A 27,881-nucleotide genomic window follows, 5' to 3' on the forward strand; every position below is an offset into this window, starting at 1 on the left:
CATCTTCAATAAAACTCCCATCTTCTTAAATTTTAAAAATATGCTGCAGCTGCGGGATTTGTACAGAGAAGCCCACTGGCGGGGGGATGGGTCAGTACAATGCATCGAGGATGGAATTCTCTTTCTCCGCAATATTTAAATTACGTTTAAAGGTGTATATGGATGCATGCTAAATGGATGCGTCACATCCCAATGGCTGAGAGAGGCTTTGTTCACAATCAATACAATAACGTCATATGGCCCCGCAAGCTCCGGTTGTAGAATACAGTTGAGCTCCTCTGTACACATTACAGGACGAGCACCAGACCATAATGCAGAATACATTAAGGGATCTCAGAGCCTTTCCTTCTCCCACAGAGCTGCCAAGTTACCACTCCCGAAACAGCTCCAACCCTCTGTTTGTCATGATTGTCTCCATCTTCACCGTCATGGTGGTCATGGTCGTAGTGGTGGTGGGCTTCCATCGATACAAGAAAAGGAACAGTCGCACGGAATTCAGACGCTTGCAGGACCTTCCAATGGTGAGAAACGCTCAGGGGCTATACGTGGGAGATTGTAGATTCTTATTGCATCAAGGGGGTGATTCTGGTTGATTCGCTCGGATGCTAATTCGCACCCTTATGAGTCAACCAGATCCCGCCTTGCTAATGGTGGTACGCCGGCCCACCATTTGCACGGCGCGTACTTCGCACTGGCTGCGATTGGATGTTTTACATAATCATCCATTCGCAGCCTACGGGGGAACACCCACGTCATTCAGTGGTGTCTGACCATCGAATGATGGGGAACGTACACGCAGATGTAAGGTTGCTCAGAGCCATCTTACATCTGCGCGCATATTCTTGATGGGTGTGGGGGGGCGGCAGTTTGCTCGCTGTGGCTGCACGCACCCAGAAATACGCACGCACCCAGAAATACACATGCGCAAAGTGAAAACATCGGCCCCGTGCGAACAGACTTGAATAAGGTTCCAAGTCCGTTCTGAGCAGAGCTTTAGTATGACATAAGGATTTGATTGGTTAAGTGGACACACAACGGAGGCAGATATTATGTGGGCTGAACCAGATTGCATAGAAATAAGGTTCTACTGCCTCAATACTCTATACTAGGGCAGGTGGGTGAGAGCTGCGGTAACTAGAGGTGTTTGGCCTATGGGGATACAGTGTGGAGGAGCGGTTACAGCACTACACCTCTGTGGTTGGCGGGTTACAGTGTGGAGGAGCGGTTACAGCACTACACCTCTGTGGTTGGCGGGTTACAGTGTGGAGGAGCGGTTACAGCACTACACCTCTGTGGTTGGCGGGTTACAGTGCGGAGGAGCGGTTACAGCACTACACCTCTGTGGTTGACGGGTTACAGTGTGTATGTTATGTGGCAGCATTTTGTGGAGTGAAAGAACAAGTTGTTGATACAAATGCTATACTTGTGTCACCTAAGAAGTGTTGGGTGTGGGTTACATGGGAGGCGGAGGGTGTGAATTGCAGGTGGTGTGCAGTGGGATAACGAGGAGGGCACATAAGTTGTGTTCAGGACTGTGTAGAATGTCCTCAGGGACCGTGATGTTGATAAGGATTGTCAGGATGTGCTGTCTAGTTCAGTGGTTCTCAAGCTCGGTCCTCAGGACCCCACATAGTGCATGTTTTCCAGATCTCCTCCCAGAATCACAGGTGAAATAATTAGCTCCACCTGTGGATCTTTTAAAATGTGTCAGTGAGTAATGAGTGCACCTGCTGGGTGACCTGGAAAACGTGCACTGTTGGGGGAATTGCAGACCGAGGTTGAGAACCACTGGTCTAGTTCATGTGCTGAATATTCCCTAAAGCTGAAGGAATATATTTACTAAGATGGGAGTTCTGTGGAAGATGGCACGTTGCTATAGGCAACCAATCAGATTATATCTATTATCTTCTAGAGCAGGCATTCCCAACCACGGTCCTCAAGGCACAGTGTCCCTCAGGTACTAATTAAGTCACCTGTGCTCAAGCCTGGACATCTACAAAACCTGCACTGTTGGTGTGCCTTGAGGACCGTGGTTGGGAATGCCTGTTCTAGAAACTGTGGCAAGGCATGATGGGACATGTAGTTTCATAACAGCTGGAGGGCCATAGTTTTGACATGCCTGCTATAGGGTGTTTATTTAGCTGTAGAATAGATGATGAAGCTGTCATTCTTCTCCTCCCGCAGGATGACATGATGGAAGACACCCCATTGTCTCTGTACAGCTACTAGAGCCCATGGCGTCCCAGTCTGCCTTATTTTGCACAAGACTTTAAATCTCTTAGTTATTGTGAGCACCAGGATGGAACAGATTTTCTCGTCTCCTCGGTTCCCGCTGTGCCTTCAGTCAGTGCGGTGTAAGATGAGGGGCTTGCGACGGAGTTTGGGCTATGTCGCCCATTATTGCCCAACTGTGCCAATCAGAACAAGGCACAGGATCTACTACTGAAGAGCCTTTTCCTTGCCGAGGTATCTCCATCTGTCCCGTGATGGGTTTAGACCCTCTGTTGTTTGAGGCACCCGCAGTGTGGTGGTGATCGTCCCACAGTGACCAGGATTTAATCCTCATTGTTTCGTGGTAACCCGCCTTTATGTAGTGACATCATTTTAGCGACTTTGTACATTTCCAAGCGATTTGTTGAACGTTTAACCTTTAGACCCCAGTGTGACCTCACTTCCCTTCCCCCCCTCCCCCCCCCAATGTGTGCCTTTCGCTCTGACGGTTCCTGGACCAGAAAGCTTTGCAGAGAAGAAATCTTGAATATTGAATCCAAAAAAAAAAGAATCAGGACTCACGGAGGTACTGTAAATTTAGATCTGGTCTGCAATATAGTTAAATAGCAATAAGACTAGAACAAGGCGATTGTTATCCCCAAACGTTCATGCAATAAATTCCGTACAACATACAGCAGAATACAGGACAGGCACATAGGAAATACATCAATGTAAGAGGCACATGTGTATCTGCCTCACCAAACCCGCTGGAATCATTTACCGCCAATATAGATATAAACCAAATGGCGCCTACAACAAAAGAAAATAATTGTTTAAGCCTCACTTATTCACCCACAGGTTTGTTAATGTTGTTACAGCTATCTAACATAACATTCATTTATATTTCAGGCACCATGGTCCTTGAATTTTTCAGTAGCAGACCGTAGAGGGCATATTGTGGTTCGCAGGACAACAAGAAGGCCACAAATGTTTCTAGAACCCACAGTAACCAATCAGCTGCTTTTGTTTAAGCTGCACTTAAAAAAACTTATAATAATAACAGCAAGGAAGCTGGGTGGTTGCTATCGGTTACAGCGCCTGAATAATCCTATGATATGAAGGTTATTTGGGTCTGCATAGGTGGAGACAAATCTTATTGTGGCCAGAAATTAGCACAGAGCAAAGGAGAACAGGAGGTACCCGAATGTAACACTCCGCATTGTGATTTCCTCTTGCTGCACTCGCCATAGATCGGACGGCTGGTATCACGTAGGTCCCCTTCATGCACAGCACTGCCTCCGTCACTGCAAATGCCGCCAGATCGCTTCTTGGTTTGTTATATTAGAACTTACAGGAAATGTTGCCATATCTGCAAACATGTTCAAATTGCACCTCGGTCTTAATTACATGTGGGAGTTGTATTGAAATTGTGTTCTCTAGTTTTATTACTTGTTGAAATAAAATTTATTTTTCCCCAGTTCTGTCTTGTATTGGTTGAATCTCACAGCTCTGAAACAGTATTTTATAGTGGTTCACCAGGGGTGGCCAAACCGGACCTCAAGATCTACCAGCAGGTCATGTTTTTCAGACCACCTAGCTGGTGCACAGGTGCAGTCATTACTGTCACATGCCCACAATCCCCTAGCTGGTGCAGAGGCGCTATCAATACTAACTGTCTCAGTTCCATGATCCCCTAGTGCACAGGTATAGGCACTTCTCCCAGACCACTTAGCTGGTGCACAGGTGCAGTCATTTCTCCCAGATTACCTAGCTGGTGCAGTCATTACTTTCACATGTCCACAATCCCCTAGCTGGTGCACAGGCGCTTTCATTGGTGCATACACACTACAATTTCTTTTGACCAATTTTGTGGAAAGACATTTCCATTGAACCCAGTGTCCTGGATAAAAGATGTTGATGAAATATTGACGACAGACGAATGATGATGTGCATACGCACCAGTTGTTCATCAAGATTGTTCGTCAACTGTGCAAGCAGCACAATTTGGATATCTTTCAAAAAGAGCCTATAAACTGTAGCTAGATCTTTCATCAACATCTTTCGTCCAGGACTCTGGGTTCAAGGGTAAGGTCTTTTAACAAAATTGGTCAAAAAAAAAAAATGTTTGTACAGTGTGTATGCACCTTTACTGTCACATTTCCATGATCCCCTAGCTGGTGCACAGGTATAGCAATTACAGTCACCTCTCCCAAACCACCTAGCTGGTGCACAGGTGCAGTCATTAAAACTAGACAGCTGGTGCTATACAAGACCCTGTTACAACCACCCACACTCCACACATTGGCCATTGACACTACACACTGCCATATAAACCAGAAAGTCCTGACACGGGTTTATTGTCCTTTTGATGTAAAAGTTCCATTGTATAGAAAATATATTAAAAAAATGTTTAGCCATTATAAAATCAACACGTCGTAAAGTCTCTAAGCACAAAATACATAGCAGCATAGGGTTTATCCGGTGACCCAATGATTCACAACCGTCATTCAGTTATAGAGCAACACAGATTAATTCCTCCTGGCTGCAGTACACCCTTTATTGGGGAACGAATTGAGTGGATACCCCAAAATAAAATAATTGTGGAGTTCCTACAGTATGTGTCACAGATGATCCTCCCGTACCAGATTATTGTACATATTGTTCAGCATTCCGCCTTGTAAGCAGGATCGATTGTAAAACTCTCTTCTGCAGCAGAAATGGTCATAATGGGGATTATAAATAAAATAAAGTCACTTGTGGTTGGAGCTGGAGGTAGCTGCGCTAAGGTAAAACCAAAGTGTGGGGTTCAGAGGTCACTGAAATTCAGCTCTGGGGCGCTGTCTGAAAGTCCGTCCAGGTCATCGCTGAAGTGGAGGTCGCTCAGGCTGCTCTTGGTCTTCCGCTCTTTGCTCGAGTTGGACTTCTCTCTAGATCCTGCAGGCCACAAACAGTGAGAGGCTATGTGAGTATGTGAGCTCCATCTCTGAGGTATTAAAATTAATTGTATTCACGGAGGCTATTGTGCTGGCTAGGATAACAGACATTTGTTAACCCTTTACGGGGGTTATTCAATCCGGCATCACGACTGTCGGGCTAGTCCGACAACCGTGACCCGGGCCTGTTCTCGGCCAGCTCGACGTCAGCTCGGCAGGCGGGATTCAATGTCCCGCCTGCCGGGTGCCGAAAAGGGGGCGTGGCCACGAGAACCAGCAGGAAATAGTCGAGCTGTCAATTCAATGCAGAGATCTCTGTTCAATGCTGTTGGAAAAAAAGCATTGAATAGGATTGAATACCCCCCTTTATGCCAACATCTATGAGAGATGTGCAAAATATCTGCTAAAATGCCAGTGTCGCTCACATTTGTTATATAAATTTAAATAATAATAAAAAAAAAGGGTACTTGTTTCCTAGCACGGCCACACCGATCAGAATCGCGGTCATCGGGGGTAAAATCGGGGCCATCGCGGGCGCTAAAAAAATCGGGTGCGATGGCCAGACGCGATGCCCGCGATTTCCCCATAGAGAACAATGTTAAATGCCTCAATTTACCCGCGATGACCACGATTTCCCATAGGAAACAATGTGAAATGGCTCAATTTAGCCAAATTATCATAGGGAACAATGGTAAATGGCCCAAAAACACCCCTGAACATTGAAATGTCCCCCCAAAAGTTATTGACGCCACCCCGCCATCAACGTGAACCCGAAGCGTGGCGAGCGGCGGCGGTACGCGTCCTCCAACCTTTTCATGCCCTACTATCCACTAGGGCGTGGAGTGAGAATAGAATAGTGTGGCGAGCGCAGCGAGCCCGAAGCATGGCGAGCCCCGCGAGGGGACGCGGATACCTTCACAGTTATACGCGTCCCCTCGCGGGCTTCCCAGGTGTCCATGGCGACGCGGACACCTGGGAAGCCCGCGAAGGGATGTGTTTACCTGTGAAGGTATCCGCGTCCGCTCGCCACGCTTCGGGCTCGCTGCGCTCACCACACTATTCTATTCTCACTCCACGCCCTAGTGGATAGTAGGGCATGAAAAGGTCGGAGGACGCGTACCGCCGCCCCTCGCGGGCTCGCTGCGCTCGCTACACTTCGGGTTCACGTTGATGGCGGGGTGGCGTCAACTACTTTTGGGGGGACATTTCAATGTTCAGGGGTGTTTTTGGCCCATTTACTATTGTTCCTATGCTGATTTGGGTAAATTGATCCATTTAACATTGTTTCCTATGGGAAACCGTGGTCATCGCGGGTTAATTGAGGCATTTAACATTGTTCCCTATGGGGAAATCGGGGGCATCGCGTCTGGACCATTTAAGCATTTTTAGGTGCACACGACGCGACCGACCCGATTTTTCACTGTTTTCAATGCATTTCAATGGAAAAATCGGGGGCATCGCATCGGTCGCAGGCCACTCAAATTACCCCCGATGGCCAAGATATGTGGCCGTGCTAGGAAACAAGTACCAAAAAAAGTATTTCATATATAAAGTAAACCTTACAGGTCATATTGTAATGAATAAAAAATGTTTGCTTGGCAGTTTTCACACCTATTTTGACAAATTCACTTAGAAAGTGAATGTTTAGGATTAGCGCCCTCTATGGGCCACCACTGTAATATGCATGTTATACATTAAATCACTTGGGGGTTCATTTATCATGAAATAGTTGAATCTTACTTCTTAAAAACACCCAGGGTGGGCGGTAACCTAAAATATTTAGTATCCCCTTAATGTAGGACAGAGGGACCCCAATAGAGCTCTCTGGTAACGGCTATGATCCCTCTATTGCTGCCTGCAGTCACAATCTCCATAGCTTCCAATGGAGCATGTGATGCTGCTAGGTTTACCAAGCTTCAAATGCAAAGCTAGTTCCTCGCAGCTGCTGCCATGTGAAGATAGCGTTAGCCCATTGTAGCCTATGGACAACCTGTTGCATAAATAAATAATTAGCTGGCATTGTTTTCCCAGAACCCAAACCAGCAATGCCTGCCGTGCATGTGTGATCAATGAGACCATCCATTCCCAGGAGCCCAGCTGCCCCTCTACACATCAGAGGGACGGGCCTGTAATACATATGCCCACTACAGACACTTACTGCAATTCTGGGTGCCCAGATCGCATGGAGTTTATGATTAAGGATACATAGACCCCTAATTGTACTTTACTAAGAATGCAATTTGCATTAAATTCCTTAAACAAAAGAAACTGGAGATCATTGGACAGTCATTGTGTAGAATGGGCGAGGGGCTGATACCTGCAGAGACATCAGGGCCCCCGAGGCTGGACGACGTGTCTGCAGAACTGATGTCGCCTAAGCTGATCTGTGAGCGGGCGTCATCTGCGGAGGAAGAGGACGGCGATTTGCTGACTTTCCGTCTTCTTGCAGATCTCCTTGGTTCTGGACGTAATACACAGAGAACGGTTCCATCAATGACAATACTGATAGGCATATTACATTACTGCAGCATATATCATAGGTCTTCATAGGATTGGGGATGAGCACTACGTACGTAGAATAGAATTGGCTGAAACTTCCGCTATTATTACTGATATTATATACAGACCTTTTACCATCCCATTAAAATGACAAATAATAACAGCAATGTTATAGCCAACGGCTGGGCACGCCTGATTGGAGCAACTCCGTCGGCTGCCATGTAGTTGCTGTCGGCACATAAAACATTTGAATTTCCCACATAGAGGTGAGGAGCAGCCATAGCCTTTCGTTATATAGGATTGGTTATAAAATGTACTTCCTGCTGTAACAGAGATATAAGTCACCGGGATGCGGTCATTTGGTCTACAGCATGATGGTCGACAGTCATTAGGTCGACATGGAAAAGGGCGACATGGTTCTAGGTCGAAAGGTCATTAGTTCGACATTGTCTATGTCGACAGTCAAAAGGTCGACATGGGGTCTTTCACTGTTTTTTGAGCCGACATGTGCTGACAGGCGGTATTTTATGCCGTACTATCCACTAGGGCATGGAGGGAGAACAAAATAGTGTGCCGAGCGCAGCGAGCGATGCGGTGCACTTTAAACTGTGTCCATGTCGACTGTGTTGACATTCAGGTATATACAAAAAACAGTGAAAAACCCCATGTCGAACTTTTGACTGTCGACCTAAATATTGTCGAACTAACGACCTTTCGACCTAGAACCATGTCGACCTAATGACTGTCGACCATCATGCTGTAGACCAAATGATCCCAACCCAAGTCATCACCTGGAGGCAGTGACCACCAAGGGGAAAACACCTGGACTCAAGGCCACGTCTATCCCTGTGTATTGTACGGCATTTCCTCTAATACACAAGTTCCTACTGGAAGAGACACATTTTTTAGGTCTAACCATCATCTCACATGTGATGTATTTATGTATGATATAGGACAGTGGTTCTCAACCTTGGTCCTCAAGGACCCGCAACATTTCGCCCTGCAGGGGCACATGTGTGCTCATTATTTGCCGACACATTTTAAAGGATCCACAGGGGGAGCGAATCACTTGTGATTCTGTGTAGAGACCTGGAATCTGTGATCTGTTGGGGGTCCTGAGGACGGAGGAATGAGAACCACGGATATAAGACCCCTTTAACTTACGACCCAATACTCATCACTAACCAGATCTGTCGCTCTTGACTTTTTGGGCAGAAATTTTCCCCTCCACAATCCTCACGTCTTCCTTCAGGTCGCTAATTGCAGATCTGGACAATAGACGAATAAAACATTTCTATAAATTGCTTTGCAAAGTAAGATCGTTACTTACTGGGCACACACTTGATATCAGCATAACCATTGATGTACAGATATATCTCTAGGCAGAACGCACAGCGTGTTATGCCTGCACACGGTCAGATCGGGCGTAACTGACATCACAACTGGGTGGGCACTTGCACGCACCATCTCAGTTGCAGTGTCGATTACCATCGGTCTGTGTAGTGAGTATATGGTCAGTCGGTGGATCGCCCGAACCCCCGCGGCACAATGCACCGATATCTCAGGCATCGGCTGTTTTGCGCAGCCACTGCAATATGTCTGAATGACGTTGATGCTCAATTAAACGCCCGATATAATCTGCTACTGTGCATCCAGCATTAAAAAACGTATCGCAAAGTGTTTCCTCTAATTAAAGCTAAAGTTTACATATAGAGGTTACAATGCACAGAATTACCACTGAAATCAGAAAATTTAATGGCATTACTGTAAATGGTATTGGGTCCGGGCTTATCATTAATGGTAATGAGACAAACATTAATAAGAGAGGGCGGGGGGTATTAGCAGCAGCAATTGGAGAGGGCGGGGCGTATTAGCAGCAAATGGGAGAGGGTGGAGTGTATTAGCAGCAATGGGAGAGGGTGGAGTGTATTAGCAGCAATGGGAGAGGGTGGGGCATATTAGCAGCAATGGGAGAGGGTGGAGCGTATTAGCAGCAATGGGAGAGGGTGGAGCGTATTAGCAGCAATGGGAGAGGACGGAGCGTATTAGCAGCAATGGGAGAGGACGGAGCGTATTAGCAGCAATGGGAGAGGGTGGAGCGTATTCGCAGCAATGGGAGAGGGTGGAGCGTATTAGCAGCAATGGGAGAGGGCGGAGCGTATTAGCAGCAATGGGAGAGGGCGGAGCGTATTAGCAGCAATGGGAGAGGGCGGGGCATATTAGCAGCAATGGGAGAGGGCGGGGCATATTAGCAGCAATGGGAGAGGGCGGGGCATATTAGCAGCAGTGGGAGAGGGGGGGGCATATTAGCAGCAATGAGAGAGGGTGGACCTTATTGACAGTGGGATAGAATGGAACTTATTGTTAGCGGTAGTCAGAGGGCGGGGCTTAATGGTAATGGAATAGGGTGGAGCTTATGACTTACAATAATGGGAGAGGTGGGTTTATCATTCGTTGCAGTGGGATAGAGTATTGGTAATATCGGATATGGGGAAGAGAATGGGGGTACTGTGGGGTGATCAGCAGTACAGGTATCAGAGTTACCCTAATAGGCAATCTGATCCAGCTGCATGTTCTGTGCACATCTAGCAGAATATTGGTTATATAACACACACACACACACACACAGCAGCAGTACCTGATCTGCAACACATCTCGCTGCACTCCCTGTGTGTTTGACGTGACCCTGTCCAGCTCCTGTGTGTGCATCTGATGGTTGCTCAGCAACCGCTCCAGCGCCTACAGAAACGAACAGGCATCTGTATATTATACACATCTCATCACAGAGTAATACCCAGTAAGAATAGAACCTGGGTCTCCAGTATGGAGCGCGGCACACTTATCCACTAGGCTACGGCAGCTGGTGATGCCCAGTAACCACATTCACCCCTAATCTACATAACAGACCAGCACATACGCCACACACGTGGTACCAGCAGCATATACACCATCATGTACATACAGTGACGAGGCAGACCGGTGGGAGACGCGATTCCCGTCATGCCATCCGCTGGGGAAACCCGAGACGTGACCGGTTTCAAGAGCAGCAAAAGGGATACGGTCACCAGGTCGACTCTGAGGGTTGACATACGTCAGTGATGGCTAACCTTGACACTCCAGCTGTTGTTGAACTACACATCCCAGCATGCCCGGCTACAGTTTTGCTATTTGGCCATGCTAAAACTGATGCAGGGCATGCTGGGATGTGTAGTTCAACAACAGCTGGAGTATCAAGGTCACTGCATTAGGTCAACACCTGAAATATGTTAACATGGCTAAGGTCGACAATGGGAAGGTCAACAGTGAAAAGGTTGACATGTTTTTCCTAGGTTTTTTTTCTTGTTTTTCCTGGGATTTTTTTTTTTTTTTATGTGCCGAAAATGTCATACCCTACCATCCACTACGGTGCAATGGGAGAATATATGGCGAGCGCAGCGAACCAACGCGGGACAATTAGTTGGTGTCCATGTCGACTATATAGACCAGAGGTCCTCAAACTACGGCCCGCGGGCCAGATGCGGCCCGCTGAGGACTTTCATGCGGCCCACCTGGTTTGCCGCTGCCCAAGGGCTAGTACGGCAATCAATCTCACTTGCCTCACTAGCCGGGACAGGGAGGACGGACGGGCAGGCTGGCTGGCGAATGGACGGGCGGGGGCGTGGACATCAGGTGGAAGCAGCAGTGTCTGCTGGTCCGACCCGTCTCCCTGCTTCAGCTTCTCCTATGCGTGTGACGTCATCACGTCACACGCTGTGGCTGAGGAGAAATCGGGAGAGGAGCCGGACGCGAAGCAAGCAGCGAGGGACCAGTGCATATTATCTTTTGGGTGAGTAGAGGCCGTGACTGGTTGGGGGTGCTTGACCCCCCTTGTCCCCCTCCTGACTGTCAGAGCCGGAGTTGCCCTTCCACCATCTCCCCTCTCTCTTGGTGTGTCGGAACTAGCATGCTCCTTCCCTCCTCCCCAGGCAGCTATGTTACCTAGGGTTACCACATCACTGCAGCGCTGCCACTGCCCGGCCTGCTGACTCCTGCAGACAAGGTCCGTTTCGCGGCGGGGGGGGTCATCGGGCGAGAGGGGGTAGGTTATCCTGCTTTCTCTCTCTGCTGAGCCCTGTTCTGTACCTGGCAGCCTGGCTGTAGCGTGCGGCACTGGCGCGCATGAGTTCCTTCAATCAATTGCACTGACTGGACATTCTGACAGCCGCTGCGGAGCACAGACAAAAATGTTGTGCATCCTGACCCCTAAATCCGGCACTGCTGACTGTCCAGCAGCAGCACTGCCCGCTCCCCCCTCCCCCTTAATCCTGTGTTCACCCCAGCTCCTTGGTGACTGTCTGACATAATTATGCTGCCTTCGCAAGGACAGCATGAGGAGCATGATCTGCAGATCCACAGGACAGCTGCTGGAACTGACTACTGGTACCCTCCCCATCAATGAGACAGCTAATGCACACTGACAGCACCATGCATCATAAAACAGGCATAGGGTAATATTTACTAATATGCTGTTCTAATTACATTTCTACCCCCTCAAACCCCCCACTCTCTCACCCTCTGTCTATTATTCCTTCTGCCTCCTTCCATCACACCCACTATCTCTCAACCCTCCCCATGTCTCCCTCCTGCTTAAAACTCTGTATATGGATACATTAAATTACATAATTTAACTCTGCCATTTTTCACTAGACCTATTTCCCTTATTTTAAAATACTGATCTATTAATTAATTTATTTATAGCTCTGCTTCCTATATTATATTTGTGAATTAGGTGCAGTACTGTACAACAGAATGTGTATAAAGGGCATTGCTGTGTGCTTCATTTGAATAAGGAGCAATACTGTGTGGTGTAATGGACACTACAGTGTGGTGTAACGTCAATAAAAGGCACTACTGTGTGGCTTAACAATAAAGGACACATGCATGATGGAATGTGAATATGGGGACTATGTGTGGTTTGATGTAAATCGGGTTGCACTGCTTTATGGCATAATTTGAATTTGGGGTGCAGGACCTGTAATGGCAGCTCTGTGGAGAGCAGGGCTCCTGGCAAAGGATCATTATTGGTCTGATCTCTGATCATTTCCTGCAGCCTCCATGTGTACTGGTTTCCCAGCAGCACAGATATATCAGGATTTGAGTGATGTATAATAATTATTTAATACAGGGGTGCATGTGATGGGTCAGTGACATGATTGTAGGAGGAGTAGAGAGGCACAGACAGTTCTCTATAGGCCCATTTATATTAAATCGCTTGTTTGCTGGGAATGATCCTACTGCTCTCCCCCTCCTGACATATCAGCGACAACGCGGGCAGTGGTGGCCAACCTTCCGCTAGCTTTTTTTGTGGATTATTTATGGTGCCCATACATGATACATTTTGTACAGTGAGAGGCAATGCACATACCTCACAGGGTACAAAATATATGTGCAGCATGTACTCCCCCAGAAGCCCCAATGTACGATTTGTCACTGAAGCTCATTCTGCACATACAATATATCGCGCAGTTATATACATATATGCACAGCCTTGCCTGCGATTATGATAAATTACGAGGGGAAGTTGGGCATTGCAGTCTGTATGTCTCTGTGTGGGCAAAGTTATTGCTGGTATATTGTTTTTGTAGTGCTGTATATATATACTGGCAGTTTACTAATAGCAATTTGGAATCCCTAGGTCCCTAGGAAATAATGATGTCAAGAAAAAGAAAAATTGACTCGGAGTGTAGGATATTCAAAGAACAGTGGACTTATGATTATTTTTTCATGCAGTACAAGGAAAAAGCTGTATGTCTGATATGCCAGAATATAGTGTCTGTGTTCAAAGAATATAATTTGCGTCGACACTATGAAACTCAACATAAAGATAAATATGATTGTTTGGTTGGAGAAGTAAGAAAAGATAAAATCTTAAAACTGAAAAATACATTGACAACTCAGCAAAATATTTTTGTGAAGCAGAAGCAGCTAAATATTTCATCACTGCGAGCGAGTTTTCAAGTTGCCAAGCTAATAGCACACACCGGCAGACCATTCGTGGAGGGAGAATTGGTTAAAGAATGCCTTCTTTCTGTTGCCAAAGAGATGTGTCCAGAGAAGGCCGATTTAATTAGTACAGTGAGTCTTTCAGGACCTACAATTACATGGAGGATTGAAGAAATGGGAGACAATCTGCATCAGCATTTGCAAAACTCTACAAAAAAAAAAGGTCATATTTTTCCTTGGCACTCGACGAAAGCAATGACGGTCGTGATTTTGCACAACTTCTAATTTTTATTTGTGGAACGAACGATTATTTTGAAGTCATAGAAGAGCTTGCTGCACAGCAAAGCATCAAAGGAACAACTACAGGAGCGGATATCTATGAAAAGGTTTGCCAAACTATGAAGCTGGACTGGGCTAAACTAGCCAGCGTGACAACTGATGGTGCTCCTAGCATGGTGGGGTCTAAGAAAGGAGTAATTGGTCGCATTAACCAAGAGATGGACAAACAGAACCATTCTCATCCAATAGCCATACACTGCCTCATCCACCAACAAGCGCTGTGTAGTAAATCACTAAAGTGGGACTCTGTTATGAAAATTGTGGTATCTTGTGTTAACTTCATTAGAGCTAATGCACTAAATCACAGACAATTTCAGGAACTTCTGTCTGAGCTAAATGCTGAGTATGAAGGTGTTCTGTATCACACAGAAGTCCGTTGGCTGAGTCGAGGGAGAGTTTTGAAACGTTTCTATGACTTACTTCCACAGATCACAACTTTTCTGCTGTCAAAAAACAAACAAGTACCAGAACTCAATGATGCAGAATGGAAATGGCACCTTGCCTTTCTGACAGATGTAACAGAGCTACTCAACAATTTCAATATTCAACTTCAAGGAAAGGGGAAGCTCATATGTGATATGCAATCACGTCAAAGCATTTGAAGTAAAATTAGGCCTCCTCATCAAACAAGTGAAGGAGGAAAACTTCTGCCATCTCCCCACAACTCAAAATCTGTTAGCGGAAAAACCGCCGATTGCATTCCCAAACAAAACATGTGTGGATTCGCTGGAAAAATTGCAAAAGGAGTTCCAATTTAGATTTAAAGAGCTTCATCTCCATGAACAGGACATACAGCTTTTCCGTAAACCCATTTTCTATTGACATTGAAAATGTTGATACAATTTACCAAATGGAACTGGCTGAACTGCAGAATTGCGACTCTCTGAAAGAAGCATTCAAGTCAAGCAGCCTTCTGAATTTCTATGTATCTCTCCCCTCTGAGACATATCCGAATCTCAGGAACCATGCACTCAAAATGGCAACCATCTTTGGCAGCACTTATGTCTGTGAACAGACTTTTTCTAGAATGAAACATTTGAAATCTCCAACCAGATCAAGACTAACGGAAGCACACTTGCATCAGTTGTTGCGACTAGCAGTGACAAATATGGAACCAGACATTGACCATCTCATTAGCCAAAAGCAGGCCCATAGTTCCCATTGAAATACTAGTAAGTTTGTTGATTTAACTTTACTTCATTTTAAATGTTGTATTTGTTCCCGTTTTGTTTCTTCACTAAGATATATGCAGTATGCATAGGAATTTGTTCATAGTTTTTGTTTTTACTATAGTCCGGCCCTCCAATGGTCTGAGGTACAGTGAACTGGCCCCCGATTTAAAAAGTTTGAGGACCCCTGATAAAGACAAATCGGCACATAAAAAAAAAAAATACAAAAAAACTCATGTTGAACTTTTGACTGTCAACCTAATGCTTGTGTTGGCATTATCCATGTCGACCAATTTCAGGCGTTGCCCTTCATTGAGTCCACCCTATGACCCATATCCCTGCAAAACCCTTTCCATATTCCAATGAAGCAGTCTGCATGCTGTTGGGTTTAAGGACAGTGGCATCACTTTGTGTTCTGTGATTATCCCTAGTGTTTATCTTTATGTAACGTTCCTTTGCGTCGCACGTGTCCTTCTCTTTCAAACATGATTTTTTTTTAGGTTTCTAGCGCTTTACCAGGGGCAACACATTTAGGTATAAAGGAGACTGGGGATGAACAGACAATAGGAGGGCGCTGCTGGAAAGCTTCCAATCTGAAGGACAATAAGGCACATGGTACGTGTCACCAATCAGATGGGGCCAGAGAGACGGCGATATGTGACAACAGTTCTGCTTTGGGGGTTAGGAAGTTCAGAACAGAAAGAGAATAATGGTGAGCGGTGCTTCGCATGGGCACGGTCTTATGGGTTTATCACCAGAAGCTCCAATATATCATATTTATAATGTGATGTCCCTGACGCAACCGCCAATGGCAGAATATGCTCCAGGGATTCATTTTTTGCGATTGCCTAGTACAATGAAGGGTGGTGAAACTATTACAGTAACAATTATAGCATGGCATTAGCCTTTATGCTGTAACGTAAATGTGTCCCGCTAGCTTCCCGTTACACGTACCATTGTGTTTTTGTCTTGTGCCCGTTTCAGATCCTGTCCCTCCGACAGCTGCCGCAGCAAATCGTCCTCTTGCCGGCCTGCGGGGAGACAAAGCTCTGTAAGTGTGGTCTGTGCTTAGTATAGCGTTCGTGATTACGGACAGGAGCGACCAGACCGAACCTGGCCGCCTACAAGCCACTTGTCCCCGCTCACGTCTGAATGATTGCTCACAGAACACTCACGTAGTCTTTGGTGCAGGTAATCGGTATCTCTCCGCAGGCTCTCGTACTCTTTCCAAATCAGCCTTTTACTGCAATACACAAACATGTTACAGTAACAAGGATGGGAAAGAACACACATTAAAGTACAGGCACAAACTGCAGTTATAACAAAGGTGGATATAAGGTGGCCATACACTAGGGCAGTGATGGTAAGCCTTGGCACTCACCCAGCATGCCCTGCAACAGTTTTAGCATGGCCAAATATCACAACTGTTGCAAGGTATGCTGGGATCAGATGTGCAGTTCAACAACAGCTGGGGTTCCAAGGTTCCCTACCAATGCACTAGGGTGAAGTCTCCCGGGGAGAAGTCGATTGCTATCCCCCTGAACCGTCCGGGCAGGGACTGCATACGATACACCGTATGCATTTGCACCATATACACAGTAGCATTTGGGAGAGGAGTGGGTCCGAGTCACTTACTTCTCATTCACCTCCTGTAAGACACTGGCAGTGGAACGCAATGATGGACTTGATGCTCTCACCGGAGAGTCCCTTACTCTGTCCTGCAGGTGGCGCAGTTCACTGGACAACTCTTGTCTAAGACCTTCCACCTTTCTCTCCAGCAGAGACTCGGACACATCCCCCCGGACAGCTCCCATGCGCCGCACCTCATCTGCAGATGGTAATAAGCTCAGTATATTATTGGGCCTTATTCTGAATTGGACACATCTCCAGCCTGCTTAATCTCTCATGCGAGCAATTTGGGCTGGGTTCAAAATATCCATCAGAACCAGGAGTCTGCATAAACATCGGTCTATACGCCCACACCCATTATGACAGATTTGCTGCCACCCAGAAATGCTGATCTCAGACAAAGCAGCAGGGACAAATCAATCCGTCTTCAATTTCTGTTCGAGTGCGTAGGTATGGCATGACGAATGCGCAGTCTGTGGTTACCGTTAGCAACGCCTGAGCGGTTTGCACATATCCACAAGATCCGTATGGATTAACATTTCATTCCATGGGGAAAATATTCCTGAACAAGCACAAAGGACATTGCTACAAATCATTATGTATTCACAGTTACCGAGACGTGTTATAATGGACCATACATAATTCAGCACAATTACTTTCAGTATAAAGCCACAATCGTTACATTACTGATAGATCAGAGTTCTAGTAATCACACCGCAAGTGATGTGTACACCAGGGTATTCAACATTCAGCCCTCCAGCTGCTGTGGAACTACACATCCCAGCATGCCCCAAACCTTTGTCAGGGAGTGCTGGGATGTGTAGTTCCACAGCAACTGAAAGGCTGCATGCTGAATACACCTGGTGCAAGTCTATGGCATCAGACTTGTGAAAGCACAGGGGAGCACGGTGCAGTGCTGGTGCCGTACCTTCCAGACTTTGTATTCTCTGGAGCTGAAGGTCTCGATCACGCTCCAGACGCCCAATGGCCTGGTGCAGGGAAGTAATCATCTGCGGGAGAGGAGTCAGTTTAACCAATTAGTAACACAGAGGAAGAATCTTGTGTGTGCACAGGGAATGCCACATAAGGGAGGCCTCAGGTGTCAGTGGCTGACATGATGCAATATTGTGGACTATGCTTATTCCCTGCTCGGTGGAAAATACTAACCATCTGAAAGAGTCATTGTTCCGCACTGGAGCCACAACAACAACTGCACTGTGTGTTATCTCATGGGGGACAAACACCTGTCACTGCAGACTGGTAAATCTATACCAGGGTCTCTCTATATAGGCACAAACATTAACTACGTACTGTCTGTGGGTAAATCACAGTACAATAGCTGTTCTCAGTTTGCCGGCCAATCAAAAGCCAGTGCCCAACTGGGTTACAGAAACCGCCAAATAGGTGCCAGCGTTTAAATGGACAGCTACATGTATTGTAACAGTAGACCCCGCAGAAACCGCACTCACCTTGGCCTGGGACAGCAGCTGACTGCTCAGGTTCACCATATCTTCAGAAGTCACTGCCTGGGTCACGCCATAGCTGGGCTGGGAGTATGGCGGAGCAGGTTTAGGGGGCCCGTCCTCATACACAGTTCTTCTTACTTGTGCCAAGTCAAAGCGACAATCTCCTGGGAATTGGAAGTAAAAGTATCAAAATTAGAAAAAAACTGAAAAATATTAAACTAAAGAATTATTTTCAAGCTAACAATATAACCCAGCTAATATGAAACTCAACATTAAATAAATATATTACATACAGATTATATACCTAAGGCTTAGAACTTACATATAATTTGTGTTAAATAAAACCTTAGCATTATAAATGTTTAGTGATATACAGCAGGGTGAATAGTCCATATCATGGGTCCTCAAACTGCGGCCCTCCAGATGTTGTGAAACTACAATTCCCAGCATGCCTTGCCACAGTTTTGCTATAAGGGAGTGTTAAAACTGTGGCAAGGCATGCTGGGATTTGTAGTTTCACAACATCTGGAGGGCCGCAGTTTGAGGACCCATGGTCCATATACTATGCTCCATAGGTTTGGTTGGGAGAGACTCAGAGTTCCATATAGGGATGGCTATTGACCATCGATGATTCAAAATCATCGATGGTTTATGACAGAGGTCAAATACTTTAGTTATCGATGGGGGAGAACCAGATGGTTTCCCTCCATCAATGGCACAACAAAACCAATGTTTTTCTTTCAAGGTGCCTAGACACGGAGAATAGCTCCGCCCCTGACAGCTGCAAAGCCCCACCCCCATGATTTGATTGGTCCACAGGCCAATCAGTCAAGCAAAATGGATGACCATCAATAGGTAACAATATCGATGGTCATCCATTGCATATTTTAACACTATCGATGGCCTGGTGCACTATTGCCATCGATGGCAACCATCGATAGCAATGGCAACGATGGCCATCCCTATTTCCATATGATTTTTTTGATTAAGATGAGGAATTATGCCCTTTTAAGTCCCAGGACTAGTTTATTGAATTCAATCTGTACACTACCATCCCCCCTTCTCTGCGATTATTTATTTATAAATGAAAAAAACCTTAAAAAGAATATTTGGCAAACAAAATGTACCTTTGGTCTCCCCTCGGCTGTACAGTCTCTCCTGAAAGACATAGGACAAAATATATATCAAACAGGAAGCCAAGTGTGCAGACAAAAAACGCTTCCCTCGCAGAACAGCACTCCCAAAAATGGTCGATATACCGTAGGTTGGTATTGACAGAAGGTCGACATGGTTGACACAAGTTTTTCAAACTTTAATATCCAAGCGGGCATAGGGGTGGAACCTATTAGCCGCGGATGATTCGCGAGTGTGATTCATCATTACCCCAGACTCACTTTACAGCGGACTGAATTTGCTAAAAAGCGCTCGCTGCTCCATAGGGTTGCGAGCAATATTTAGTGAATTCGGGCCTGCGAAATCGGGTGAGTAGATGCAGTACACTTATATGGTGTCCTCATGTTGACCTTATGAGCGTCGACCATGGCCATGTTGACCATAAGCTTGTGTCGACCTTCTGGCAATGTAGACCTTTGGTATGTCGACCTAGTCACTTTTGACCATTAGTGGTAGACGTAGTGACTGTTGACCTACAGACATTATCTATCCACTATACAGTAAAGGAGTGTACACACGGGGGAGATATTGGCTAATGAGCGCGCATCTCATAGCACACATCGCACCCGGAAAATCGGTGCATGTATGGGCACCTTATGATCTAGTCAAAATTGCCTTGCCTGCACAGTCAGTCAATCTATGCTAGACAATATTGATCCCGGCGGTGCGATGCTATGAGGTGTGCGCTCCCACGGCACCTCATCGCACAGTACAAAAAGTATGTGCTGCACATACTTTTTGTACTAGCTTTTTATCGCATCGCATGCACAAGGCATACAATGCAATGCTTGCTAGTTAAGCACAGAACGCACGCCGGGATCGATGCGTCTGTGGGCACCTTAAGCAGGAAAAAAATAGGGAGATATTTGGCGAACCTTCTAGGAGACTTTGACTATCTAGTCAAAATCTCTTGTCAAAATCTCACCGTGTATACGCCAGGTAACTCTCATAACATATTCAGGTGTTTATGGATGTGACCTGTATATGGTCTATGTGATGTATCTGCCAGCATGTAATCCCTGTGATACTTATACAGGGTCCTCGCAGGTCTCCCACCTTTATTTTTGTCATGTTGCTGTCGGTGGCGGTCAGAATGGAGTCCAGCTGACTGTCCCAGTTCATGGCGCTGATCGTCCTTCACCGACAAAATATGGAAATCCCTAAACAAGGAAACACATACCCTGAACAGATCATACCTCACCCACACCCTCCTCCTCCCTTCATCACCTCTAACCCCATCTCCGACACTTTACCTCCTCTCTGTTCTCGGATTATTTAAACCGGCGTCTCCCGGGTATCAGCGTCCAGACTCCAGCAGCTTTGCGCACCCATAACGACCAGAACTTCGCGGTGGATGCCGGGAGATGTAGTCCTCACACCTGCACCGGAATTGGAAAGCGCTGCAGCGTGAACTACGACTCCCAGACTTCCCCACAGCGGCCTCACTGTCAGTACACACCCCCTCTCGCCGTCCTTACTACAATTCCCATGAAGCAGCGCGGCGATTGGGAAAGTCAAGCTCTTGTAGGGACGTTACAACCCGGGGTCACCAGCCAGGGGGTGTTATGGACACACACGTGGAGATACAGGGGCAGCTGCAGGGGGCGCTGCAACCTTATGGTTTCGAGATTTACCCCTTCCAGGTGAGTTCAGGGCTTCTAGTGGACCACATGCATGTCTGGTAGGGTGGGAGATACCTGGACGTAGGTGCCCTGCCATGTGGCAGGCTGACCTGGCTCAGTGAGTAAGTGTATTAGGTAACATAGTAATTGGCTCAGTGAGTACGGTCAGTGTATAGGGAATAGAAGAACTGGCTCAGTGAGTAAGTGTATTAGGTAACATAGTAATTGGCTCAGTGAGTACGATCAGTGTATAGGGAATAGCAGAACTGGCTCAGTGAGTAAGTGTATTAGGTAACATAGTAATTGGCTCAGTGAGTATGATCAGTGTATAGGGAATAGAAGAACTGGCTCAGTGAGTACGATATTTGGCAGCATGGGCTGAGGCTGGAAGTTAGGGACTATGAAGGCGATTATGTTGGCTCAGTGAGTAAATGGTATTATATGAATGTAGAGTAAAAGGAACGGTCAGCATGGAGAGCGCAGCGGTACACTTAGATGGTGACAATGTCGACATTTGGGATAGAAAACTGTGAAAAACTCATGTCGACCTTCCCATTGTTGACCTAATGCTTGAATTGACATGTCAGCCTTAGCCACGTTGACCTATTTCAGGAGTCGACCCCATGGCCCATACACGATGAGGAATTGTCTTAGTAAGGTACAGTAATAACCATTCAGTAGGTTCCTCTGGCTCAGTGAGTAAAAGCTTATACCAGAATGTCTCGGTGAGTATGAAATGGGACAGCATGCATGTTTGATAGAGAAGGAGCTGTGTACTCAGTAAATGGCCATGCAGGATGATCTGCCATACTACACAATCTCATCTCTGTATACTGTGACACCCATGAATAACGCAGGTTCCATGGCTAAGTAAAACCAGGTGAAATGTAGAGATCAGCCAGTCTCCGAACCTGTATAATTCATGATTGTCCCAGTGTTAAGGTGTAAGTATGGTAAGCCTAGACCAACTTTCATCCAGCTGGTTGGAATGAATGGTACTGTAGCAGCATGCATCCTGTTGATAAATGTAATACCTGCTGATGGGGTGAAGCTATTATTTGACAGTACCGCATTACATCTACCTCCACCTCATTTAGCGGCTATACGTCTCAAAAGACTAATGTTATAATTGTTTGTTCACTTGTCAGTGCCTCCCTCTTACTGATCGTTTCTGTCTCATTGCAGGTCAGTCGGTACAATGCCGTTCTGGATCCCACGTTTCATTTGCCCTACCCTGGGGACACTTTGGCATTCGTTGTGCTTAGTGCCCCCTCCATGTTTGAGAAGGCGTTTAGACCGTTTCTGAATCAGCAGAAGCTACAGATTCTCAGAGACCCCATAGACCAGTGTGTGTCGTATCACATGGCGCTGGCAAAGGAGGTAAGATGTTGTAATGTTCTAATCAGACCTAATAATAAAGCTGGTTGCATGGTGTAGACCCTTGGCCTTAACCCAAGAAGTAAGTGGTTGTATGTGTGAACCCGTGGTCCTAACCCTAGATGTGAGTGGTTGTATGTGTGGACCCGTGGTCCTAACCCTAGATGTGAGTGGTTGTATGTGTGGACACATGGTCCTAACCCAAGAAGTGAGTGGTTGTATGTGTGGACACATGGTCCTAACCCAAGAAGTGAGTGGTTGTATGTGTGGACCCTTGGCTCTAACTCAAGAAGTGACTGGTTGTATGGTGTGGACCCATCACCCCAGAAGTGAGTGGTTGTATGGTGTGGACCCATGGCCATAACCCTAGAAGTAAGTGGTTGTATGGTGTCTAAACCATGATTGTTCTCCACAGCGGCTCCCCTCTCACAAGGTGGATGTGATGTATGACTATGAGCTTCATCCCAACCGGCGTCCCAAGGTACTCATGCAGACAGCAGCCCATGTGTCCGGAGCAGCCTATTACTATCAGCGGACAGATGTGCCAGATGATCCCTGGGGGAAGAGGGTAAGGAGCAGTCTCATAATGGGGGAATCAGCCAGGTCTGTTATATACATTATTAGGGGCAGGTTCAAGCATCTGCAGCCAGTTATGGTCTGAGGGAAACGGTGATCTACTTGGGCGTTAAAGCCATAGAGTAGTGTTCATTGTAGCACCCGCTATCTTTGAAAACTCATGCAGTTCCTCTTCCCTGCCTGGGGTGTCGGTGTCTGCTGTTGTGTTGTGGGTATATAATAAAACAATCTTTGTGTGACACGGTGCGTAACATCTTGTACAGTTCATCAGCGTCTTACTGATGCCTGTCCTATAAAACTCTCACTGAGCACTAATCTTGTGTTTGGGTGCAAAGTCCGCTGCGGCTTTCTCTCCTTAATCCTTAGCTGGGCCCTTTGTTATCTAGTTTACTACACTCTCCGTACCTGTCCTTCGCCGACACATGACTTAGTAGGAACCGGTTATTCCATTCTTATGTTATGAGAACTTGGATGTATCTGCAAGTGTTACAAGTTATTGTAGTTTACGTTCTACTCGCTGTGCAATAGCAATGCAGCAGCTGTAATGCATATGGCGCCTGTATGAGGTCTGTAATATAAGGGAGCAGCTATGTGCTGTAGTAGTCTTTGTGAGCCGACATGTGGTCACTAGGTCGACATGCAGGTTAGGTCGATAGCCAAAAGGTCGACATGGGGTTTTTCACTTTTTTTTTTTGTTGAGCTGCCAGGCGGTATTTCATGTCCTACCATGAAGGGTGTGGAGGGAGAATAGAACAGTGTGCCCAATCATAGCGAGGCACCATGCCCAAAGCATGGTGAGCCATGTGAGGGGACGCGGTACACTTTGACGGTAACTATATCGACATTCATGACAAATAAAAAGCGTGAAAAACACGTCGACCTTTTTGACTGTCGACAGCGCCATTGTCAAAATAATGAGTCAACCCTTTTGACTTATTTTGTGTGTTGACCTAAGCCATGTTGACCTTCAGTGGTCGATGTAATGCATGTTGACCTAACATAGGTCGACCTAATGACCCATATCTGGGTGCGAGTAGGATGACCATCGCTCCTCACCAGACCAATTTCACATTGACCACTTAAATCTTATTTTGATACTTTTTGTCTCTTCCCTCCGGTGGTCGGTTCATGTTCTCTGAGTGCGGCCGGGGCTCCTGTGCAAATGCAGTCCTGCTGCGGTATCCATTGCCCGTGAGAATGTCAGGGGTGCCCTCTGCTGGCTAACTATGCAAACTGCAACCCATAGGCTAAAACTGGCTACTGTCACCTTCAGATGGTGGTAGCTGCAGGGGCCAAGCTTGGTAATACGTTCTCTTTCTGGAAGTTTGTACATCTGGCAGCATCACATCCTCCATAGAAAACTATGGGAGATGCGGCTGCGTGCGGGAATGAAAGGATCGCAGCAGGTTTGGGGGATACTACATTTCTGCAGCTAATTCCGGAAAATGGTAGTCTAACTCCACGACAAGCCGACACCATGCAAAAATGGGGGTGGCAATATAGATAGATAGATATAATTTTAATTTTTTTTTTTTTTTTTCAAATAGTGGACACTCTCCATTAATGTTTGGCAGCTGTGGTGTACAAAATACAAATAGTCCACCTGAAAAATGTTAAAGTTTAAATGTTTTAATTTGCAGCTGCTTACCAGGGCCTGGGCGCGCAGGTAGGAGGGCTCAGTAGAAGGCACTGGCAGGAGCAAAGGGTTATTAAATTAAATTGGAGTTGGAGACTCTTCTGTCAGTGTCCTCCAATGGCGACAGCGCATGCACCACCCACCAGGTAATGCCGAGGAAAGATCCCGGCTCGGACTCCTTAGGAGCCTGTGTGCATCTCCTTCCAGTGCCGCTGCACATGACTTGCTTCACCGCTATCTGTAGTCCCACCCTGCAGCCGCTTCCCAGTGATGGGGGAGTGATCTTGGGAGCCCAGTTCATTGACAGAAGAGCTGCATGCAGCTCAAGAGCCGCAGGTTGGCCACCCCTGCGCATTTGGCAGGCCACTTGCCTCTTGGCCTATGCCCCCTCTCCCCCACCCAGCGTCTTCTTTCACCCATTTCTATTATATTAGACTGTTGCAATGTTATTATTTTTAGTTATCAGTTTTCCTCACATTGGGGTTTATTCTAGTTCATTCTTTCTGACAATATCCTTCTTAGATGGACAAAACCATGTGCACTGCAGGGGGCAGATGTAACATGTGCAGAGAGAATTAGATTTGGGTGAGTTATTTTGTTTCTGTGCAGGGAAAATACTGACTGCATGATTTTACACTTCAATATAGATCTCACTTTGAAGAAAAACCCCACCCAAATCTAATTCTCTCTGCACAAGTTACATCTGCCCCACCCGCAGTGCACATGGGGGTTTATTCTAGTTCATTCTTTCTGACAAAATCCTTCTTAGATGGACAAAACCATGTGCACTGCAGGGGGGCAGATGTAACATGTGCAGAGAGAATTAGATTTGGGTGAGTTATTTTGTTTCTGTGCAGGGAAAATACTGACTGCATGATTTTACACTTCAATATAGATCTCACTTTGAAGAAAAACCCCACCCAAATCTAATTCTCTCTGCACAAGTTACATCTGACCCACCCGCAGTGCACATGGTTTTGTCCATCTAAGAAGGATTTTGTCAGAAAGAATGGACTAGAATAACCCCCATGGTTTTGTCCATCTAAGAAGGATTTTGTCAGAAAGAATGGACTAGAATAACCCCCATTGTTATTTTTTCTCCTATTATTCACCTTTGCTGCTGATTTTATTGCTCTGTATTGTTCCACTGTATGAGTATAAATAAAGCAATTTAAGAACACTAGCCGGCCAGTAGTCCCCTCCTGCTCCTGTCAGAAAGCCAAAACAAATGACCTTTTTCTGCAGGGATGAGAAGAGTTACGTGGTTCGTTCTTGTTTTGTTGTTTCAGAAGATGTACGGAGTCTGCGTTCACCCCCGGTTTGGTGGCTGGTTTGCCATTCGCGCTGTGCTGGTATTTACTGAAGTGCTGGTTCCTGAGTTGGAGCAGATCCTGCCCCTGGACTGCCTGCCCAGCAGAGAGGACCGTATCCGCCTACTGGAGAATTTCAACTTTAACTGGCGGGATGGGAAGTACCGGGATGTGCTGCCGGCAGAGGAAAAGTACTCGGGGGATCAGACGCTATACTTCTCAACTCCACCTGCGGAGCGGCTGAAGCTGCTGGAACTCTGGGGTCACCCGCACCCCATCCCACCCTGCTGAAACTGACCCTCATAATGAGGTCTAAATCTCTATAATAATATCCCCTGCTGTCTGTATAATAATCCTGTGTATCACAGGTGCTTCAGCCTTTGTCTGGATTATGACGGTCAATTGTAGCCAAGACCTGCCATCACCGGTGCTTTTGTTGGCTTGGCCCCATGTTACAGCCAAAAATTTGCAGGGGCCAAGCAGCTTTTTGGAATTACTTAAGAAGTTCAGCTTTGTAGGCTTACAGGTACATTTTTATATTTATTTTGTAAACTGAGGTGTAATATGGATACATGATGACCATATGGTTAATACGGTAAGGTTGGCAGACCTAGCACATGCACACGGGTCGTAGTTTGGTGTCTGAGTGGGATTGGGCCCAATTTACCTTTAAATAATTGTCAAACTTTCATTATATATTAGGCCTGGAAAACCAGTGACTCACCAGCTGTTGTGAAACTACAATTCCCATCATGCCCTGCCACAGCGTTAACATTACTTAAAACTGTGGCCAGGAATGCTGGGACTTGTAGTTTCACAACTGGAGAAGCCACAGGTTGTCAAGGCCTTTTCTAGAATAATGGGGTTTTGTATGGTTTGCTGCAAGAGATGATTTCAGGGAGATGCTGATGACTGTATGTTTGTTGAGCCGGCCTTTAGTGTAGCTATAGAGCTTTCAGGTTTTAAATTATTGTGCGGGTTTAAATTATTCATTAGTTGAAGAAATTCTGTATTTTTATAAATTTTAGTAATATTTTATTTTTGCAAAAAGTTGGATATTTTTTTTCCCCTAATTTGATGCTAATAAAAGCTGTTTAATAAATCAACAAATCTTTATTGTATGGTGTAATTTGGGGGGCGCTGTGAAACGGATGAAATGGAGGGAATAATTATTAATGAACTATGTAATATTTGGCTTTTTGCAGCAGCAAAAGTCCATGGTTTTAATAAAAAAAATTTAGACTTTCATTCTAGTAGGTAAATTTCATACCAAATTTTTATTTTATTTTAGATTTCTTTCCATGTCCAATAAATAATGTAATTGTAATCGCCAACAGCAGAGTTCTGGTGCGGGAAGGAAACTTGTATTGTATTGCTGAACTTGTATTTTAGTCTTATGTTCCTAGGCTTTGATGTACCCCTTGGTAGGTGGCTAAAATACCGGGGATGTGGTTAAAATCCCGGCAGTTGGAATCCCGGAGGTACAGAAAATTCTGGGATTAGGGTTAGGCACTAGTGGGAGGGATATGGGGTGGGGAAGGTCAGGATTAGCCCGGTGAGGGGCAGATAGTGTTGGTCTGCTGCTTTATTAATTTCATCATTTCTGTTGACATTTTTCTTTGTATGGGGTTAAGGAAATTGTTTTATTTCTTCTACGATCCCCATGGCAGCCATACTTAGGGATATTTCCCCTTTCCTCAGCTTAGACAGGGTGAATTTTTCCCACATAGGCTCCGCCCACCTCAGGTACATAAGCCTACTCCTCCCCTTCCTCTATGTCTTTTTTCCTGTCTCCTATTAGTTTAGACAGGGCAGGGTGTTATTTTATTTTCAGGGCTCACCTAAGCAGGGGGGAAGAAGAAGATGCAGGGGGACCTGTTTCAGCTCTACCCTGCACTTATGGATATACATCAGAACGGCGTATAAGGAGAAGTCACCTGTCAGCGGCGATGTCTCCCT

The 27,881-nt window shown here is 46.0% G+C and overlaps 3 protein-coding genes across 4 annotated transcripts in view; 2 read left to right on the plus strand and 1 right to left on the minus strand.

The window, feature by feature from the left end:
• Positions 1 to 3,688, plus strand: part of LOC146026670 (uncharacterized) — a 60,061-nt gene extending 56,373 nt beyond the window's left edge. The window contains exons 4-5 of the mRNA XM_083157510.1: positions 358 to 521; positions 2,185 to 3,688. Coding sequence (XP_083013636.1) covers positions 358 to 521; positions 2,185 to 2,229 — 209 coding nt within the window. The 3' untranslated portion in view covers positions 2,230 to 3,688. The remainder of the gene's footprint in view (positions 1 to 357; positions 522 to 2,184) is intronic.
• Positions 3,689 to 4,540: 852 nt separating this feature from the next.
• CCDC159 (coiled-coil domain containing 159) lies at positions 4,541 to 20,822 on the minus strand. 2 transcript variants are annotated; one of them, XM_083157509.1, is made up of 12 exons: positions 20,655 to 20,822; positions 20,458 to 20,561; positions 19,356 to 19,386; positions 18,232 to 18,392; positions 17,691 to 17,772; positions 16,769 to 16,961; positions 16,309 to 16,376; positions 16,088 to 16,164; positions 10,282 to 10,382; positions 8,829 to 8,911; positions 7,462 to 7,605; positions 4,541 to 5,145 (listed from the first exon to the last, which is right to left on the minus strand). In XM_083157509.1, exons 2-12 carry the CDS (start codon positions 20,521 to 20,523, stop codon positions 5,018 to 5,020), a joined length of 1,134 nt encoding a protein of 377 aa, XP_083013635.1. In that variant the 5' UTR covers positions 20,524 to 20,561; positions 20,655 to 20,822; the 3' UTR covers positions 4,541 to 5,017. The 2 variants fall into 2 exon arrangements, with proteins under 2 accessions (XP_083013635.1, XP_083013634.1); XM_083157508.1 differs by having other exon boundaries at positions 20,458 to 20,582.
• MMACHC (metabolism of cobalamin associated C) lies at positions 20,742 to 26,959 on the plus strand. The gene is made up of 4 exons (XM_083157511.1): positions 20,742 to 21,044; positions 22,209 to 22,403; positions 22,816 to 22,968; positions 25,902 to 26,959. Exons 1-4 carry the CDS (start codon positions 20,967 to 20,969, stop codon positions 26,211 to 26,213), a joined length of 738 nt encoding a protein of 245 aa, XP_083013637.1. The 5' UTR covers positions 20,742 to 20,966; the 3' UTR covers positions 26,214 to 26,959.
• Positions 26,960 to 27,881: the final 922 nt, after the last annotated feature.

This window comes from Crinia signifera, chromosome 8, assembly GCF_055691185.1.
Source record: "Crinia signifera chromosome 8, ASM5569118v1, whole genome shotgun sequence".
Taxonomy (NCBI): domain Eukaryota; kingdom Metazoa; phylum Chordata; class Amphibia; order Anura; family Myobatrachidae; genus Crinia; species Crinia signifera.